The sequence below is a fragment of the Leptidea sinapis genome, chromosome 33 (assembly GCF_905404315.1).
Source record: "Leptidea sinapis chromosome 33, ilLepSina1.1, whole genome shotgun sequence".
Taxonomy (NCBI): Eukaryota; Metazoa; Arthropoda; class Insecta; order Lepidoptera; family Pieridae; genus Leptidea; species Leptidea sinapis.
In genome coordinates this window covers 7,595,513-7,614,550 of record NC_066297.1, presented here as the reverse complement: position 1 = coordinate 7,614,550, position 19,038 = coordinate 7,595,513, and the positions used below count along the sequence as shown (strand labels likewise).

The following is a 19,038-nucleotide window of genomic DNA, read 5'->3' as shown; positions in this document are numbered from 1 at the left end:
GATTGAGATTGATAAAGAGTATCAGGATAAATATAAGGTTTAATAATTTTCGGCGAGCATAAAAATTATTTAATATTTTAATGTATAATCATATTACAAATATTACAAATTCTGTAGCTTTACAAATCTCATATTCGTCGCTTGAGGTATATATTAATCCACCTCTATCTCGCCAGTTTACTAGTTTGTGATACTCAAAATAACTATTTACTGTTAAGAAGTCGATGCAACCCATGCATTTTAAATAGTGACATAGAGATCTCTCCACAAAACCAGCTATACACTGTGTTAAAAAAAACTGTACGATAATTGACACGGATATGAAGTAGAATGCGGAGATACTACTAAAAAAAAATTAAAACCCCTTATATTAAATGCTACAGTATAAAGAACATTTTATTTAAATGGTTTAAAAAATCTTGATTACACATGAGTTATATATTCCACCAGTAAACTAAGGTCATCGCCCTGAACTCGGGCCAATGGCGTAGAGCTAAAATCAGCTGAGCGGCGTGTCAAACGAAAAGGCGTGGCCTTTATGCTTTGACCGATGCCGTCACACTCACTCAGTTACCCTCAGCTCGCAACTGGATCGGATGTGCAAATTTTGCGCTTGCAATTGGCAATGATGCGTGATTTTTGAGGTTATAGTGTTAGTTAGTTATACTTTCTTAGTTTTTGTGCATCGTGCACTCGAATGAAGAGTATTATATCATGCTCATGTGTCTAGGGTGCAATTATTGTAACTTAGCCACAGCTCGTAGGGAGAAACAAAGTCAAGAACTTCCTCCACTCCGTTTGAAGTTGCCGTCTCGCAATGCTTATTGCTTTCCAGCGTCTGCTCATGCGACAGTACACTACGGGTCCGTCTAACACTATGCGTCTACGCAAAATAATGGGGCACAAAATAGTAGTATTAATTCTAAGTGCGCAATTTATTCTGCGTACCTTTAAATTTTGAACATAAAGTGAAAAAAGTGTTGATTTGTATTGGAGTTTTTGATATAAATATCGATAATTAATATTATTATTGTGGAGTTATCGCTCTTTATCGTTACGTTATAACCTTAATAAGTATTTAAGGATCAAAATCAATAGTGTTCAATAAAAATTGAAAATTGTTATAGAACCTATAGTTTTTTGAATTTACTTTAAAAATTATTGTTTTTTTTTTGGATTGGGTTTGCGCGAGGGCCCTGCAAGAGCGAGACCCCGGGCGATTGGCCTGTTTGCCACCCCCTAAGGCCGCCACTGGCTGTGAGTGAGGTTCGTCGAAAAACATTCTCACAAGCCACATATTGCGGCAATCAAACAAAACGCACATGGAAGCCGTTCTGGTTTGAAATTTGAAAGTAGTTTTCAAGTCCAATGAAAGCTTTATTCTGAACAATTTCAGAAGACATTTTTAGTTGGCTTATATTTTGCTACTCAAATAAAATATAACAATGAAATATCTGTTATAATACTACAACATAACATATTTTTCTACATCACCAAATAAAAAAATCGCTTTAAAAATTTCGAAACACTTTATGGAAGGATACCTTATGAATACTACAATATTACAATCTTAGTAAGGCATATGTTACTATATCCCATTTATTAAGCAACTAGCTGACCCGGCAAACGTTGTTTTGCCATATAAAGTATAATTCACGCGATAGTTTTATAAGTAATAAAATATTGCCTATATTATAGCCTGTACATCATTTTGTTCTATTGTCAATAGTTTTTGCAGCGCACGCAAAAATAGGTTTTCGATTTTACACCTTGTGTTACAAAATAGCAATTTTATTACGGATCCCTAATTTTGAAAAAAAAAAACATAGCCTATAGCCTTCCTCGATAAATGGACTACCCAACACTGAAAGAATCATTCAGATCGGACCAGTAGTACCAGAGATTAGCGCGTTCAAACAAACAAACAAACACTACAGCTTTATAATATTATTACTATATTAGTATAGATAATAACAATAATTAAAACAAGGCAAACAAAGATAAGGTTTAGTTGGGCAGCTCTCACAATAAGTGGATATTTTTTTGTTTTTCTCTTAGCCTGTTTGCTGCCGATGACTGGTACGTTTTGACGACATGTTCTTCTGACTTATCTGGCCAAACCCTGCTTTTTACCAGCGTGTGTTTCACTCTTTTCGGTCTTTCTACAGGCGCATCAGTCTGTGGGGCTTCGCAAAGTTTCATCAATACACCCCTTCGGAAATCTACCATTTGTATATTGTTTTCATTCACAGACTTGAATAAAGTCAGAGCATTTACCATAGCAATATTAAGTATTATATCAATAGCCAGCTTCCTGTACCATCTTAAAATTTGCTCAGTGGGGACGAGTATGCTGTCATCTGATCTGATAAGTAGATTGCACTTTGTTGTACTCGATTATGATCTGTGGCTTCATGACCACATTACCCTGACGAATTTTTATTTTCACAAATCCATCTGCTTGTTTGGTTGACAAAACCAACACTTCTCTTTTGTCTCTCCATTTCATAGCAGTGATACCATCTCGATTTTCTCTTGCAATAAATTCTCCTTTCCTTAGCTTAGTACTTACGACTTTTTTGGGCAGGTGCTTACTGTTCTTTTGAATTGTCCCCAGCAAAGCAGAGTCTTGGCTAATTCTATGCTCGTATAGCAGTTATCGGTGTAAAGGGTGTGACCTTTATTTAAAAGACCACGTAGCAAATCCATAACAATATTATATATAATACAACTGTATTTGTGTTCTCGTCATTTTTATCTGTATATACATATAATTTATAAGTATACCCAGAAACGCAGCATAACTTAAATACTTTGATGCCATAACTTGTGGCATTTTTGTTTGTTGTATTGGCGAAATGGAATCCTGCCACCAAATTGGACAATGCTTTCGTTGATACATATGTCTTCGCTGGGAGTGTAATGCATCTGGAATTGTTTATTTAATTCTTGCAAAAGATAGCGAATACGATGGAGGTGGTCACCTTTGTTTGTCTCATTGTTTTCCGAAAAATGAAGCATCTGCAATATTAACTCGAAGCGATTCCGTGGCATTATTGTGCTTGGAAAAGGATGACCTACAATATTATTCGAGGACCAATAAACCTCCAACCTAGGAAGCTTCATGAAGCCCATGAGCAGGATTAAGCCAAAAAACTTTTTTATTTTCCCAAGATATATGGGAAACCGCTTGCGAAGTCTTGCAAAAGGCGAAGTTTCTTCAGACCTGGCAATTTTGTTAGTAGCAAATGTGTTAGTGCAGTCAGCAATTTCTTGAAAAAGACTGTCAGGAACCATTAGTTGGAAGAAATCGGCTGGAGATGCGTTTCGCTACCTTAAGCAAAGGTTAGTGGACAAGCCAGGATGTTCAGTAAAAGGTATTACATGTGGGCTTTGACCAGGTTCCCGGTGGCGGTCTTTTACCTGGAAAATAAAATGTCACTACATAGTACTCATAAATAAATACTTCTTAATGTAATAAATAAGAAAGTAGCTATGTATGTTTGTCTCTTATCTTTTTACTCATCATCCATGAAACTAAAATATCAATAAAACCTCATTTCTTTATCTTACTACGACCGCATTATAAAATTCTGTATAAACAGATGACTTTACGTTAAAGTTTAGTAAACAAGTGAAAATAATTGAGGACTGTTCTCATGGCAATTATAACTACTTTACTAAATGTGTATTCAAATGAAAAGTTTTACCATCCATGTCAAGGTTCAATCATAAAATCAGCTCGATGGTAGAGAATTGTTATTGTATTATCATCTGCATTAATCGAACTCGTTTTATATAGATACAACCTAAGCATACAACTATTCGAAGAAAGATAATTTGCAAGACGATTTTCATTATACTTTTAGTTACAAGTTAAAGTAATAATAAATAAAGGTCAAATAATACGTATTTTTTCTACTACTCTACTTTTATTTGTCATTTAAACAGCCACGATGAGTGAACATACATCTTTATTGAGTCTTTGAAAAAGTCTATACTCTATGACCCAAAAATCGTTGTTTACCGTACTCAAATTTCGTCAAAAAAGCGTCATTATTGTTGTGGTGCCACAGACAACTAAATCTATTTTAGGTATGGTAGGTTCATGGAAATGTTAGTTAATACATAGTACATCTATACATAATATATAACATACTTATTATAACCATGTTTAAGTCATTAGACTAAACATTTCAATGTCAACTAAAGAAAAAAAACTTGTTAATATAATTTTCCAAGATACTGCGAGGTGCTTTATCCACATAATTCCCGCGTGGGCTGTATAGGTGTTATCTCTTTGCCATTCCTTGAAGTAGAAATAAAACCACTCACCAGAGACAGGTACCTACCTATGTGTGTAGTAGATTTCTCTCCCATTAATGGCAACTCGAAAACTAGTGGTATTTGTTTGTTTAATACAAATGTATGCGACCCGTTGTATAGTACATAATATATTTGTTAAGTCAAAAAACTCTTTCACGACATCCGCGTTTTTTGACAGATCCAGTACAACTTTTGCATAAAATACTATAATAAAGGCGTTTTAAAAATAATGTAATTTACCAATCAGCCACGTTTCATCGTCACTTTCTGACAATATGATTCGGTGGTATCATCTTTTCGTTGGCTGAATGTCTTCATCTGAATATAATTTCAAACTTCGGATTAGAAGATCTTTTTCGATATTTCCTAACTGCTCTAATTGCTCTTGTGTAAACTCACAATCTTCGATATTAGGCATTTTTGCGGAACGAGTGTAGGTAACAAATTATCCTCACTTATTGACCTCACAATCGCGTGGGGTGAGACGTGGTGTGACCCCACGGCCCCGCCAACGGAAATCCCGAATTCCTTTGTAAGAGGGCGAACGACCCACCCGTGATCCTTTTTATATAACGCTAAAACTATATGGCAGAAGTCGCTAATGTTTATTTTCTATGCGAATAAAGGCATTTTTTACATTTTGGAATGAAAATTTCAACTTAGTTAAAATGCGTAACAGCACCTTAGCACCTCTCTTAGATCTCCCAGATCTTAAAGGCGGCACATAGAAAGATTTCATTTTAAACCTTTCATTATTACAACCATCTCCTATATAGGGATTGGTCTCCGCTGCGCTCCAACTAGATACCGAACTGCGTAAGAAAAATAGCTTTTCTATTATGATAACTATTAGATGCGTGTGTGCGTGGCATCTTGACACTCAATGGCATCTTTCAAATTTTGTAACATACGCTTTGTGTTATTTTAAATTAACGCAACCCGGAATTTCTGTCAATTATTAGCAACGTTTAACAGAACATGTGGCACGTCAACGTCACACATTTTGCGAGACTGGCTCGAGTACGCCCACTTGGGCGTAATATTAGTTGCCGCACTTTACGACTACGCCTGCGGTATCAGTTGGAGCGCAGAAGAGACCAGTCCTTTATCTAAGTTCCCAATATTACTTGTGCCGAATGCAGAAAATTGTGTAAAAAAAAGTATGTAAATTTTCTTGTTTTAAAATAAAAATTAAATTATATTAAAAAACAGAAGATGAGTAAGCGGTCAAATTCGACCTATAGAAAGAGACAACTAATAACCACACGAACTCATCTTATCACTTCTTATTTTTACTATGCTCTTTTTATCCTGGGTCGAATATCATTGATTTCTTAGTTTTAAGTAATTAAAAAAAAATTACATATATTTTTCTTACATTAATATTGCTTACTAGCAGACCCAGCAATCATCAAATATAGTTAATCTATCAACAGCTATAGGTAGCTAAAATTAGCTCCTGAGAAAGTTAGACAGATACAAAGATTCTAATTAGTTATTCATTTTAAACTATTCTTTCAATTTGATTTCTGAACGACGCGACGCGGGGACACAACAAAGGAAAAACAAAATTATTGTTTTTTTTTTATTCCGAACATTTTCATATTTATTCACCTTTTAAACCTTCTCTGGACTTCCACAAATAATTCAAGACCAAAATTAGCCAAATCAGTCCAGCGGTTCTCGTGTTTTAGCGAGACTAACGAACAGCAATTCATTTTTATATATAATATAGATTGTCGAAGAAATTTGTTGTTGATGTCCTTCAATTTTTCTCATGTCTCTTTCAATATTATTTGCTAAAACGTTTTGTAATGCTCTGTTTGTGTCTGTTTTGTTACTTGATCTCGATTTGCACCTATAATTGGGGTGTCACTTATACTATCTGACCCAGCAAACGTTGTATTTCCGATATTAAAATCGCGACACAAAAGTAACTGTTGATCGTAGATGGGTGAAAATTTTAAGTTGTATGTATTTTTTAATGCTGACTCATAATCAAACAAATTTAAAAAAAATAAAAATAAAAATTAGTGTGGACCACCCTTAATATTTAGGGGGATGAAAAATAGATGTTGTCCGATTCTCAGACCTACCCAATATGCACTCAAAATTTCATGAGAATCGGTCAAGCCGTTTCGGAGGAGTTCAATATTTAACACCATGACACGAGAATTTTAAATATTAGAAGATAGATAAATCTGTGTTAGCTATTAAGGAATTGTACCAATTGGTGCTCACCCTGTTGGAGCAATAAATGAATTAATGTCTCCTACTTTCTTGTATTCACATTACAATTGGATGGAGAGTAAAATCAAACAATGCATTGGAAAAGTAACAAATTCTTTTTATTATTTACAAGCCTATCATTAATATAAAACAAAATTAATATCTAAATATCTTTTAAACTTATGAGTACCTACTTAATTGTAACATAAAATGATCTTTCATGGTTAAGAATTATGCACACACGCCCTTTATCGAATTTAAAAAAAATGGAAAAGACAGCCAAATTTAACTTTAGATAAGAGCCATTCAGGTGATACGTCTAGGATGTACAAACTGAGACTCTTATATCGATATAACATATAATATACATACAATAAAGTAGTTAGAATAATAATATTGAAAATTTTTTCACTTCATGGCATTGCCGAGACCTTTTCTTAAGCACGGTTTCTTCTGTCCATGTATGTACACTATGTGCCTACTCACTTAAGCCCCGTAAACAGTTAAACCCCGTTTTCACCAATGACACTTCAAAACCCAGTTTTACGTAAACGAGTTCAAATGCCAGTATTTATCTCGATTAAACACAAAGCGATGTTACCAATAACTTATGTGCGTGTTGACGTAATCTGAGTTTACAAGTCATAAACAATAGAATGTATCAAATGTCTGTCATCGACAAATCTGACCAAAATAAAAAATGTAAAATGTCAATGTCTCCATTACGATAACGACAGTGACAGGCAGCATTTGAACGCGATCAAATATGTTGAACGACCAAAATTCTTCAGTCATCATTTAAACGCGTTTAGGCTTTATCTGGGTTTAGTTTGTCTTGGTGAAATGAGTCAAACTGAGGCTGGTATTGCTTAAACATTCTTGTTAATGATGTTGAAGGATGTTGGATCAGGGACGAAGACGGCAGAGAAAGGAAGCCATAGAAATTATTTCTCTGTCGCACGTCAACTTCGTATCGCCTTAGTTCGTTATAGGTGAACCCGGCTTTAGTCTGCATAGCGTCGGTAGGCAGTCTTCGCGCAGTTTGCAAAAGCTAATCTTTAATCTGTCTCGATCTAATGTCACTAAGCTGAGATCTACAGAGCATACTCAGACTTTACTTACGTAAAACTCAGCTGTGTTCAAGCTTAGCCCAATCTTTCAGTCTTATTTATACTCATTTGACAGCTGCGATTATGCTGAGACAGGCCAGTAGAAAAGGCAAGTGCGGGTTTCACTATACACAGAACTTTGCTGATTTTTTTAAACAAACGTTTACATTAGAAAGTATACAAAATTATGACAGTATCCAAAACTAATTTGAAATAAGTGGAAATCGATGAATAGTTTATGAGAAATGGAGACATGTTAAACTTATTTAGTATAAACGGAACGAATTTTTAGATGCGTGACAGCTATGGGTGACAGCAGACAGTGTACGGGAGGATATGGGAATTAAAACGTGGAACAACAGTTATTACTACATATTATAAAAATAAACAGGCAGCCTGTCTATCAACTTGCGGTCATTACAAACACACAGTAAATATTTTTTCAGCCTTTCAAATGTAATGGTTATAAAGTTTGATGCTAGAAATGGTTGCCATTTGGGACCCGTAGATGATCCCTGATATTAGATTAGTCAATGGAGAAAATAGTTTAAGATAGCGACTTGTACTTGTAACTAAAGCAGCAACAGTAAGCAAGTGAGTCCACTGACCTACAGATTTGTTATCATTAGTGGAGTTTTTCTGACAGTTTTCATCATGCTCGCTTAAATGTCACTGCTTGTGGCGGCGACGTGGGACGGGTCGTTCCCTTCCCTAAAATATGGTCGAGGGAGGCGTTGGCTGGCCCATGCGTCATGCTCGTGAACGGGCGCTACTTGCGGTGGCAGGGTGATCCTGTAGCCGGAAACTCTTGCTTCATGGTTTAAAATAAAAAAAAAAAAAAATTTTATAATTGCTAATAAAATTGTCGCTAAATACCTTTATTTATTTACGGTGTGTGTGGATTGATGCATCTACTGTACCATGGCCTACTATTATTGTTGATACAGTAGTAGTCCGCCATGACTGTACTCAATAACTCTTGTTTTTACGTACTATTAATTTACTTTTTTTTTGAGTATTTGTAGTTTAAGTATTATTGCTGCATCACTTTACATATATTGATTGTCACAATGAGTTTCTTGCCACTTCTTCTTATTAAAGCTGTGGGAATATAAAAAGAAAAGTCATTTCTTTGACCTGCACGAATAAGGTGATTTTGATTTGATTACACTAAAGGATTGAGCTTTTGATTACTGTTAGTAAAAATATAATATTAATTTATAATATTAATTACAAGTTTAAGCAGAGTTGTCAAATTGTAAGTAAGGAGACTCGGTTTCAGATTCTTAAAAGTTATATATATATACATAAATTTATTATTTATAATCGCTTATAAAATGCTCACAGAATACCTTTATTTATTTACGGTGTATGTGGATGATGCAGCTACTGTACTCAATAACTTTTGTATTCATTTACATTTATTTTTTTGACTTACTCGTGTAAGACATTGACTATTTGACGTTTGAGTATGTTTGTTGCATCATTTTACATATTATATTGTAATTGAAATGAATTATAAATCGATGAAATGTAAATCTTGATATAAAAGAGTGGCAATGAGTTTCTTGCCACTTCTTCTCATTGGCACAACCTTTTACGAAGTAGCGGTAGATTCAATAAGAAAAATATTTTTTTGTCATTTATAAGTGTCATTTCCGTGACCTGCATGAATAAAGTGATTTTTGATTTGATTAGGTAGTCACGGGAGCATTTTTTGCAACTTTTATGAGTGCTGTGCTTCCCCGGGGCATAAAAAGAATAGGGAAGTTCCAGGTCCCAGGGTGTCTTAAGAGGCAGCTAAGTGTCTTTCTTTGCCCTATGGGTGCTACAACAGCGCATTTAATGAAGGGCGCCGAAGCTAGTGAAATTACTGGGCAAATGAGACAACATGACTTATGCCTCAAGGTGATGAGCGGAATTGTAGTACCGCTCAGAATGTTTGGGATTTTCAAGAATTATGAGCGGCACTGCATTGCTATGGACAGGGCGTGAATGACCATCAGCTGAACGTCCTCCTCGTCTCGTCCTTATTGTAATAAAAAAAACTAACGCCTATTTTGCGTGAAAACGCGTTGGGTTCAAACTATCTTAAGTCCAGTGCCATTTATAGGTAAAATTCATGCTTGTGCATGCAAAAAAAAAAGGAAAACCAGGTGTGTGTATAAGGCCTCCTTACAATGTTTTCCTTTACAGTAAGAGCGCAAAACAAAAAACGAACAAGAATTCGAAAATCAAATCATACTGGTACGCGGCGTCTCTCAGATGACAGGCAAACGCTTCTAGGCTTTATGCCACCGACAGTCTCTTTGGTGTCACTATTTAGTACTGATTTTGTTGCAACCTAACTGGAAGCTTGAAATTGCTCCCCAGATTCCTCTGCTGTTGCAGCAGATAATGGAGTATACTTTCTCTTCCATTTAAAAAGAGTATAGCTAAATATAATAGGACGTGTGTGAGAAAAAATGATAATCGAAGCGATCATAGATAATTTTCTCCATGGACTCCTACAATACCTAGCTTGTAACACCATTAATGCGCCTCCATTTATTAATTTATCATGATAAATTTTTAGATTTCATTTCTAAATCAACAGGAATGATCACAGTTGCGCACGGCTTCTTTCTCCTTGTCATAAGCATAATAAATAGACAAATTCCAGAGACAAACAGAGAGAGTACACAGAGAACCGTTAGTCCTAGTTGAGCTGCTGCCGTTGAAAAAGTGCCGTGGTACACGAGAGACCTCAGACTTTCTGGAAGCTCGTCTACGGTCTGTAACAAAAATAATAATTTTATAGGATTCTGACATTAAACAAAAATGTAGTTCTTTAAAGAACATTATTTGGGAAAAATTAAAAAAAAAAAAAACAATTTACTATTTTTAAAGTGACATCGCTCATTTCTGGGATATATTATATAAATAAAATTCCTAGCTAAAATTTCAGAATGATGCGGGACTCGAACCCGCGACCTCTCGGGTTCCGTCCAACCTTACCAACTGAGCCAACCATTCGAGTGACCATTCGGTTGCTCCATCTACAGGATCTACTTAGCAGGTATAAACAGGATATCCTGAACTCAACCCCAATGATTGGAATATGGAATTATTTTTTGTGACAATCTTGTGATTAAACTCTATTTTACTTTATTTCGTCGAGCTAGTTTCATATTGAATAATTATTTTGGAATAAAATTTACGGATAGGAAATATAATTTTCTAGATCATGTAGCATTACTTGAACAAAAAAATTTAAATGTGCCGCCAACAATATTTATGAAAGAACGAAATTGCATTTAATTTTATATATCAAAAAAAGGAAATAATAAATTAATGTGTAACAGGTATATTACAATATACAAAAAAAATTTGAAAAACAAAATTTTATGAGCGATGCGGGATTCGAACCCACGATCTCCGGCGTTCCGTGCGGGTGCTCTAACCAACTGAGCTAACCGTTCAAGTACCGCCTCGTTATAAAATTCTGTTTGATTTGTTCAACTCTCAGGTTGTGGCTTCCCGCATCGTTCATAAAATTTTGTTTTTCAAATTTTACTTGTGTTTTAATCCTAGAAGTGAGGGTTATCACTTTAAAAACATAACATATCGTTTATATTATAATATAACGAGTATTTATATAAAAAATACAAAAATATTGGTTTAGTTCGTGAATATTGAATCCTCCAAAACCGTATGTTTATTGTTGTTGGATTTACAAACTAGGCTTCTAATCTATTCTTATTTGCGGCCGATATGATTATTATTATTTTTTCTAACAGCAATTCTTAAGTTGTCAAAATTTTTACAGGCTCTATTACGACTACCGTTAAAATATATGTGATTTTCATTATTATAACACTAGAAATAAGGGATTACTTGTAACTAATTCTAGTAGGCTTCATAAGATACATAATACCTTTGAGGGTAAATGTATAAACTTCTATAATAAAGTCCCAGCCACTGTTCAGGCATTATCTATAAATAAATTGAAATGTTTTATAAAAAAATGGCTCTGTCGTAAATCCTATTACTCCACTGCTGAATATCTAAGTGATTATTGTATAGCGATAGAAATGACTGTACAATATTGTATATTTTTATTGAAAAGAGCGCAAAAAAAGAATGCTGGGAGAGTTTCTTGCGCCGTCTCTTCTCTCTCAGAGAGCTAGTGTTTCCGAAGCGGTAGTAGTAGGTATCTAGTAGTTATTAAATGAAATTAAAAATAATTCTAAAGGAATCAATTTTGAGAAAATAAATGCCTTTTATGCCTTTTAATAAAATAAGATTTGTTTTTGGGTTCCCGGTCGACCCAGAAATATGAGAAGCTCACCATTTCAATCCAAGCGACGGGCAGGATGAGTCCATTGTCCAGGAAATCGAGCGCGTTGAAAATACTGTTCTTTCGTACCTGAATGTTCAGTTGTAAGCTGAAATAAAAATAAATATAATATTATATTAACGATTTAGTGTAAGACATTCTCAAATAATGAAGATAATATTTGAAAATTGTATACTATCACACCTTTTTATTGTGTTCGCCACTCATACTTATAGCTTACACCAATATATTATATTGGAAATTAGTTAATAGTTAGTAATAATAAGTATGTAATAATTAATAATAGTCACAGCAGCAACTGTGAATGTTGTGTACATCTATTATTGGTATCAGTAATGTAATTTTCTAGATAGTGTTATATGTAATTGTTATATGTGTGTACTGTTGATGTATCTTTTAGAATAAATAAATAAATAGCTCGTAGTCAAACCCTGCCGCATTTACGAACCGAATTAGTTGTTCTATTATTGAACCATCGACTCTTTTTCTTTCTCTCGCTGTTTTTAAGGTTACATTCTTAGAGAAAAATCTAAAGCAGAAAAAATTTAACTTTGACAGAGAGGTATGGAAAGAAGTTATGGGGCGAAGACTAAGAGACAAATTTAGTAACAATACACTAAGAAAGAAAACCGAAGCAAATGATGTAGCCTACTCTGTTCTACGTTTAAAATGGAAATAGGCTGGACATAATATATAAAGAACAAAAGAGGAAAGATGGTCTAAAGTGGTTATGAACTAGTACCCTATAAATAGGAAACGAAATCGAGGCAGGTCTAGTAAAAGATAGAGCGATGACATAGTAGAAACAGCAGGAAAGATATGAAGAAGAATAATTGCAATAGGAACGAGTAGACATTAATGGAGGAGGCTCTTACTGCTAAAGACCGTCCTTATATCGAAAATAATGACTAAACAACTTATACGTAAAACAGTCAAACATAAACACATACTAATAATTACAATTTATAAGTAAATAAGTAAGTAAGAAGCTCATTGTTGCTCAGCGGGCAATGAAGTGGGTTCTGCTCGGAGTTTACCTGCGAGATTGAATCAAAAATGAGGAGTAATGCGTAAGAGAACCAAAGTTACCGACATAGTTCAGATGGTTGCGAAACTGAAGTGGCAGCGGGCAGGGCACATAGCTCGACGGACAGATGGCCGGTGGGGCAGTAAAGTCATCGAATGGTGACTAGGTACTGGAGATGTAGTGTCGGTAGGCCCCGCACAAGATGTATCGACGATCTGGTCAAGATCGCCAGAATAGATTGAATGAGGGCAGCGCAGGACCGATCGTCATGGCGATCTTTGGGGGGGAGTCCTTTATCCAGCTCTAGGCGTCATTCGGCTGATGTGATGATGATGATAAGATATAATACCTAAATGTATAGACGTAAGGTAATAAAGCTCTGAATAAATAAAATATCTAGAGCATATTTCATCGAGGTTCATACGTATACATACCTCGATTTACCATTTAAGGAGATTCCCAAAGTTGGATGGATGTCCAGGTAGGACTCGTGAAGGTCTGGCCTGGGGTCCAAACCAATGAAGGGTTCTCGTAGTTTTGGGTCTCCATTGTGAAAGTGCGGGAACGATGCCAACGCTGGTGCTCCTTAAGAACAGTTAAAATTAGTACGGCTTACGTAAACTTGGTATAAAGCCATACCTGAGAATAAGCCAAGAATATTTAAGATTTAAGAATATTTAAGCAAATTTTGACTATATCGCTGAGAACACATAACACAATGATCATTCTGAAGTTATCCGAATGTCGGGCAGCCTTGCAAATAATCGCGGGAAACGTTATACGTCCGCATAATTCTTGGTGTATTCTCAGGCTTTGTACCATGTTTATTTGTAAGACCGTTTTTCTTTAGCTACAAAGTGAAGTTAGTAGTTAATAGAAATTTGAATCCAATTTTTTTAAACTGTGAGTTCATTTTCTACAAATGTATCCATATTTTTGAACACTTTGGGTGTTATATTTGGTGCTTTAATTGTAGCTATGTTTATGAAGTTCACGGTGTCCCCGATATATTTGAATACTTTGATGACGCTGTCTATTTGGATACTTTCGGTGAATCGATGTATATGGTTATGATGGGTGTTGCCATGATTTATCAGTGTGTTGGACTATTCAAGCTTACATGGCTGTATATTTTAATATTTGTAGAGAAATAGCTCCCTGCCCATCTCTTAAATCATATAACAACTCAGCAGTTAGCCTACTTCATATAATGTATACTTTTTTAGGGGGCCTGTGCAGAGCTAGACAAGATCCATGCATCATACTCTCTATATAATATGGTAAACTATAGTAAACCTTCTTTGTCATAAGAACATTGATATATTTCTTGACTTTGTGCTCAGTGAGTCCTAGTATACTGTCTTATTGTCTGTGTTTTACTGAACAATTTAATACAAATACCTATGACGGTGCCCCTTTACGAACTGATATAGCTGCATGAGATTCACTAAGTGTTGTTGCAATGTTTTTTGTAATTGTCACTCCAAATGGTAAAAAAATATTATATCTCTTTTAAATTTAATTCATTTGTTGAAATAAATACGTGTAAACTCTTGACCATAATATCCGAACTACGCCGATCAGAACAGAACATCTCGAACGCTGTTTTATTACGTGAAGTTATCTATCAGTTAACTCTACTGTAAGCCGTGTAAAAGAACCACAGAACGAGAAAGAGACAAGATGTCATTTTATATCATACCCATCGCACACGATGTTACGTTGATGATCCCTCGTGGTGGGCAAGTCCCAGAATCGATTTCACAGTAGCACTGGTTCGCCGGGTTCCGTGCTGGATCGTCGAACACATCTTCAGGCATTCCATACCTGAGAAGCTGTACACCGTCTCCCATCTGTAAAGTAGACCATGATTATTCAAGTTATAATACATCTCTACAAATATAAAAACTGGTGACATATCTGTAAAAATATTAAGTTCATAATAAGTTCATAATAAATTGACGTCAACTTATCTAGTAATAATTTTTAATACTTGTATTGAACACGGTGCGTTTCCTGATCTTCTGAAATATAGTAAAATTACACCAATATTTAAATCGGGAATAATTATTATTCTGTATCGGTGTTGTCGACCCTTAGTAAAATTTTTGAAAAATATTTTTTAAGCCAAATGCTTACTTTCTTTAATATTTATAATTTATTTCACATAAAACATATTGGCTTTAGGGACGCTCGACTACGGATGCAGGTGTTGAACTCATCAAGTATATGTTCAGGCCTGGGAGGAATCACATAATGCACTTGGTATCTTCTGTGATTTATGTAAGGCTTTCGATTGTGTTCAACATTCAACGCTGGACAGGAAGATATGTCACTATGGTATAAAAGGATCTGCGCTCGATCTTCTGATCTCATATTTAAACAATAGAAGTCAGAAGGTCGATGTGAATGGCAGTAGATCTCCCGGGACTCCTCTCGGTAAGGGGGTACCACAAGGGTCTATTATTAGACCGTTTCTCTTCCCTATTAACATAAATAATCTACATATCCTTGTAAATAAAAAACACAAGGTACTATTCTTTGCGGATGATACATTCACACTTCACTCATATTAAAAGTGAAAAGAAACCAAGTTTTATATGACGAAGTAAACAATGCTAGATCTACTCCGCCAAATATCGAAAATGTGTATGCGAATATTTTATTGAACGGAGAGGTGTTAAAAGATTAGACAATTAACTGACATCGATACGGCACGTCTAGTTTATTTTAATTATTTTCATAGTATTATGTCCTATGCTATTTTGTTATGGGACAGTGCAGCCGATATTGATTCCATCTTTGTGCTGCAGGAGAGGGCTATTCACTATCATTAAGAGAAAAAATTAAAGTAATAAACATTTTGACTGTTGCATCTCAATATATGCAAGGCATAAATACAAATTACATTGACATAGTCAAAGAGATATATGAAAAAAGTACTTCGAAAATTAAATTAGATACTCCAGGACCATCATTCAAAATAGGAAGAGGAGTAAAACAAGGAGACCCGCTATCACCGAACCTTTTTACGTCTGTTTTAGAGGAAGTCTTCAGAGCACTAAACTGGGAAGATAAAGGGCTCCAACTTCACGGCAAAGTTCTCTCACACCTCAGGTTTGCAGATGATATTGTATTATTCTCAGAAGATGCAATAGAAATGCAATTAATGATAGACTCACTCTGCCAAGAAAGTAAGAAAAAGTGGGAAATAAATCAAGACAAGACAAAAATAATGACTAACAGAGAACAGGTACCTATGAGTCTTAATGCAAAATTTATTGAATATGTTGACGATTACATTTACCTAGGACATGTAATATCCTTCATATCCTGCAATGAGAAAGAAATAGAACGTAGAACTAAAAGCACTTGGAATAAATACTGGTCAATGAAGGAAATTTTCAAATCAAATTTGCCAACGAAGCTTAAAACAAAAGCTATGGAGACCTGTTTAATGCCATGCCTCACTTACGCTTGTCAGACATGGCCTCTAACCTATAGAAACTTAGAAAAAATTAAAGTTTGTCAGAGAGGAATTGAGAGAAGTTATATGGGGCTAAGAATAAGAGACAAAATTAAAAATATCACAATAAGAAATAAAACAAAATCAAAAGATGTAGCCTTATCTGTTCTACGTTTAAAATGGAAATGGGCTGGACATATACAAAGAACAAAAGACGAAAGATGGTAACGAATTGGTACCCTATAAATAGGAAACGAAATCGAGGCAGGCCTAATAAGAGATGGAGCGATGACATAGTAGAAACAGCAGGAAAGATGTGGACAAGAATTGCAAGAGACAGGAACAATTGGAAATCAATGGAGGAGGCTTTTACCGCTAAAGGCGTTCCTTATGTCGAAATTAATAACTAATTATACTAACAAAATTGGTATTTTTATTTAAAATAGTGAAATACTAACACATACTAACAAATACAATTTATAAGTAAATATCTTAATGTATAGATGTAAGGAAATAAAGCTATAAATAAAAATAAAAATAAAAAAATCTCAATATATTCTTGATAATGTTCTATAAGTTCATAAGCACATTTTTAGAAACAAGTTACAAACATAAACTTGTTATGCCTACCTAAGTCGAGTTAGTAGGTCCTATGGTTTTGAAACATGATCCCAGAAATAGTACAATACAAATATATTACGAAATTTAAATGAATTGTTAAAAAACGTTTGTGTGGTAAAGGTTATTATAACACAAATGATTTTCTTAAATTATCATCATCTTGATACCACAGACTGGGAATGAATCGGACACCCTCAGGCTGTTTAATTATAAATTTTTATTGTACGACATTATAATGTAATCGATAGTTTTATAAAAAAAAGCCCGCTGAGTTTCTTGCGCCGTTCTTCTCAGGTCTTATACTCGTGCACTATTTTGCATGGGTGGTAGTTTTTGACGTTCAATAAGTAATTTTAAATCTTATATTGAATTAAAATATATGAATATTCCAATAAATCATTTTAGATTAATCATCCATAACATAGCAGTTAAAAACAAGCCTTATTACCTCGACATCTTTTTTGTACTGGAACGGAAGTCGCCTGCAGAGATTAGCGTAGAATATGTGAAGTGTGGTGTTTCTGTCCAGCATTGCAGGGGGGAAGATAGTGCCGTCTGATGCTTCTATACTGTAACAAATACTTCCATGAGCAAATTGGTGTCAGCAAAGTGAGCTGGTCAGATTCAAAGAAAGTGTTAAAAGGCATTTATTTTCTCAAAATTGATTCCTTTAGAGTTCTTTTTGGTGTCATTTCTAATATACTAGATACTACTACCGCTTCGGAAACAAATCGGCGGCAAAAGAAACTCTCCCAGCATTTTTTTGTTTGCGCTCGTTTCAATAAAAATACACAATATTGTACAGTCATTTCTATCGCTATAAAATAATCATAATCTAGTCCCAGGCTGTCCGATCAATTAGATATTCAGCAGTGGAGTAATAGACTAATAATAGTAATAGTAATAATATTAGTAATAATAATTTACGACAGAGCCATTTTTTTATAAAAAATTAAAATTTATTTCTAGATAATGCCTGAACAGTGGCTGGGACTTTATTATAAAAGTGTATACAGTTACCCTTAAAGCTATTATGTATCTTATGAAGCCTACTACAATTAGTTACAAGCAATCCCTTATTTCTAGTGTTATAAATATAGTGTATGTATATATGTTATATAAAAAAATGTTGTTGAACACTTAGCTGTACTCAATCTGCATTAGTCAAATAACTAGTTTTTCTTTTTTTTTTCGTTTCCATTCTTTCAATTATTAAGTTAAATTTATAATTTGTACTTACTTTTTGTTTTTAGTGTAGCGATAGTATTAGATCTATTTATCAGTAGTAATTAGGGAGTATTTTTTGTAATTTGTATGTTCACCATAATTGTCCAATACTTTAGAACTGCCACTAATTGTAACATAAGATTAAGAAAATTGTATTGTATATAATGTGGTGATCTTTAAGGTAATTAATATTGCGGGATTGTGGTCGAACTATTATTTATGTAAACGAATTATCATGTTTATATTTTCAATTGTTTTTATTTTTGTAGAGAAAACTTCTTGAATCGCTTTGAGGACTTTTTGGGTGAACAAAAATTTACAAGTTATTTAGTTTTCCCTCCTCAAGATAGAACGATAAGGCTGGTTAAGATCGGAATAGATTGGATGAAGGTAGCGCAGGACCGATCGTCATGATGATATTTGGGGGAGGCCTTTGTCCTGCAGTTGACATCTTCCGGCTGTCACGATGATGTACCGTGAGGCGAAGCCGTATGTGCAAGTAGCAATTCCTCAGGTCCGTGAACATTTGTTTGGGCTTTTTTTTTAATGAACTGATTTTCACGCATTTGACGCAGACGCAGAGCCTCACAAAGAATCTTTAAGTTTCAATTGGTCGAACTCGCAATTTCGAAGTAATTCCGAAAAAATACGGGTTGCACTCCGGACTCCACGGAGTGCCAGCAAAAGTGAAAAA

General features: G+C 34.7%; 1 protein-coding gene across 2 annotated transcripts in view; it reads right to left on the bottom strand.

Annotated features, from left to right (window-relative positions):
* Nucleotides 1–6,652: 6,652 nt before the first annotated feature.
* The window catches only part of LOC126974716 (scavenger receptor class B member 1-like), a 56,431-nt gene continuing 44,045 nt past the window's right edge, over nt 6,653–19,038 (bottom strand). The window contains exons 8-12 of one of the 2 annotated variants that reach the window (XM_050822307.1): nt 17,566–17,686; nt 14,733–14,883; nt 13,465–13,615; nt 11,995–12,091; nt 6,653–10,438 (exon numbers count right to left, since the gene is read on the bottom strand). In XM_050822307.1, the coding sequence (XP_050678264.1) occupies nt 10,223–10,438; nt 11,995–12,091; nt 13,465–13,615; nt 14,733–14,883; nt 17,566–17,686 (736 nt within the window). In that variant the 3' untranslated portion in view covers nt 6,653–10,222. Of the gene's footprint in view, nt 10,439–11,994; nt 12,092–13,464; nt 13,616–14,732; nt 14,884–17,565; nt 17,687–19,038 lie in introns of those variants that run through there. The other variant, XM_050822308.1, reaches the window with a different exon arrangement.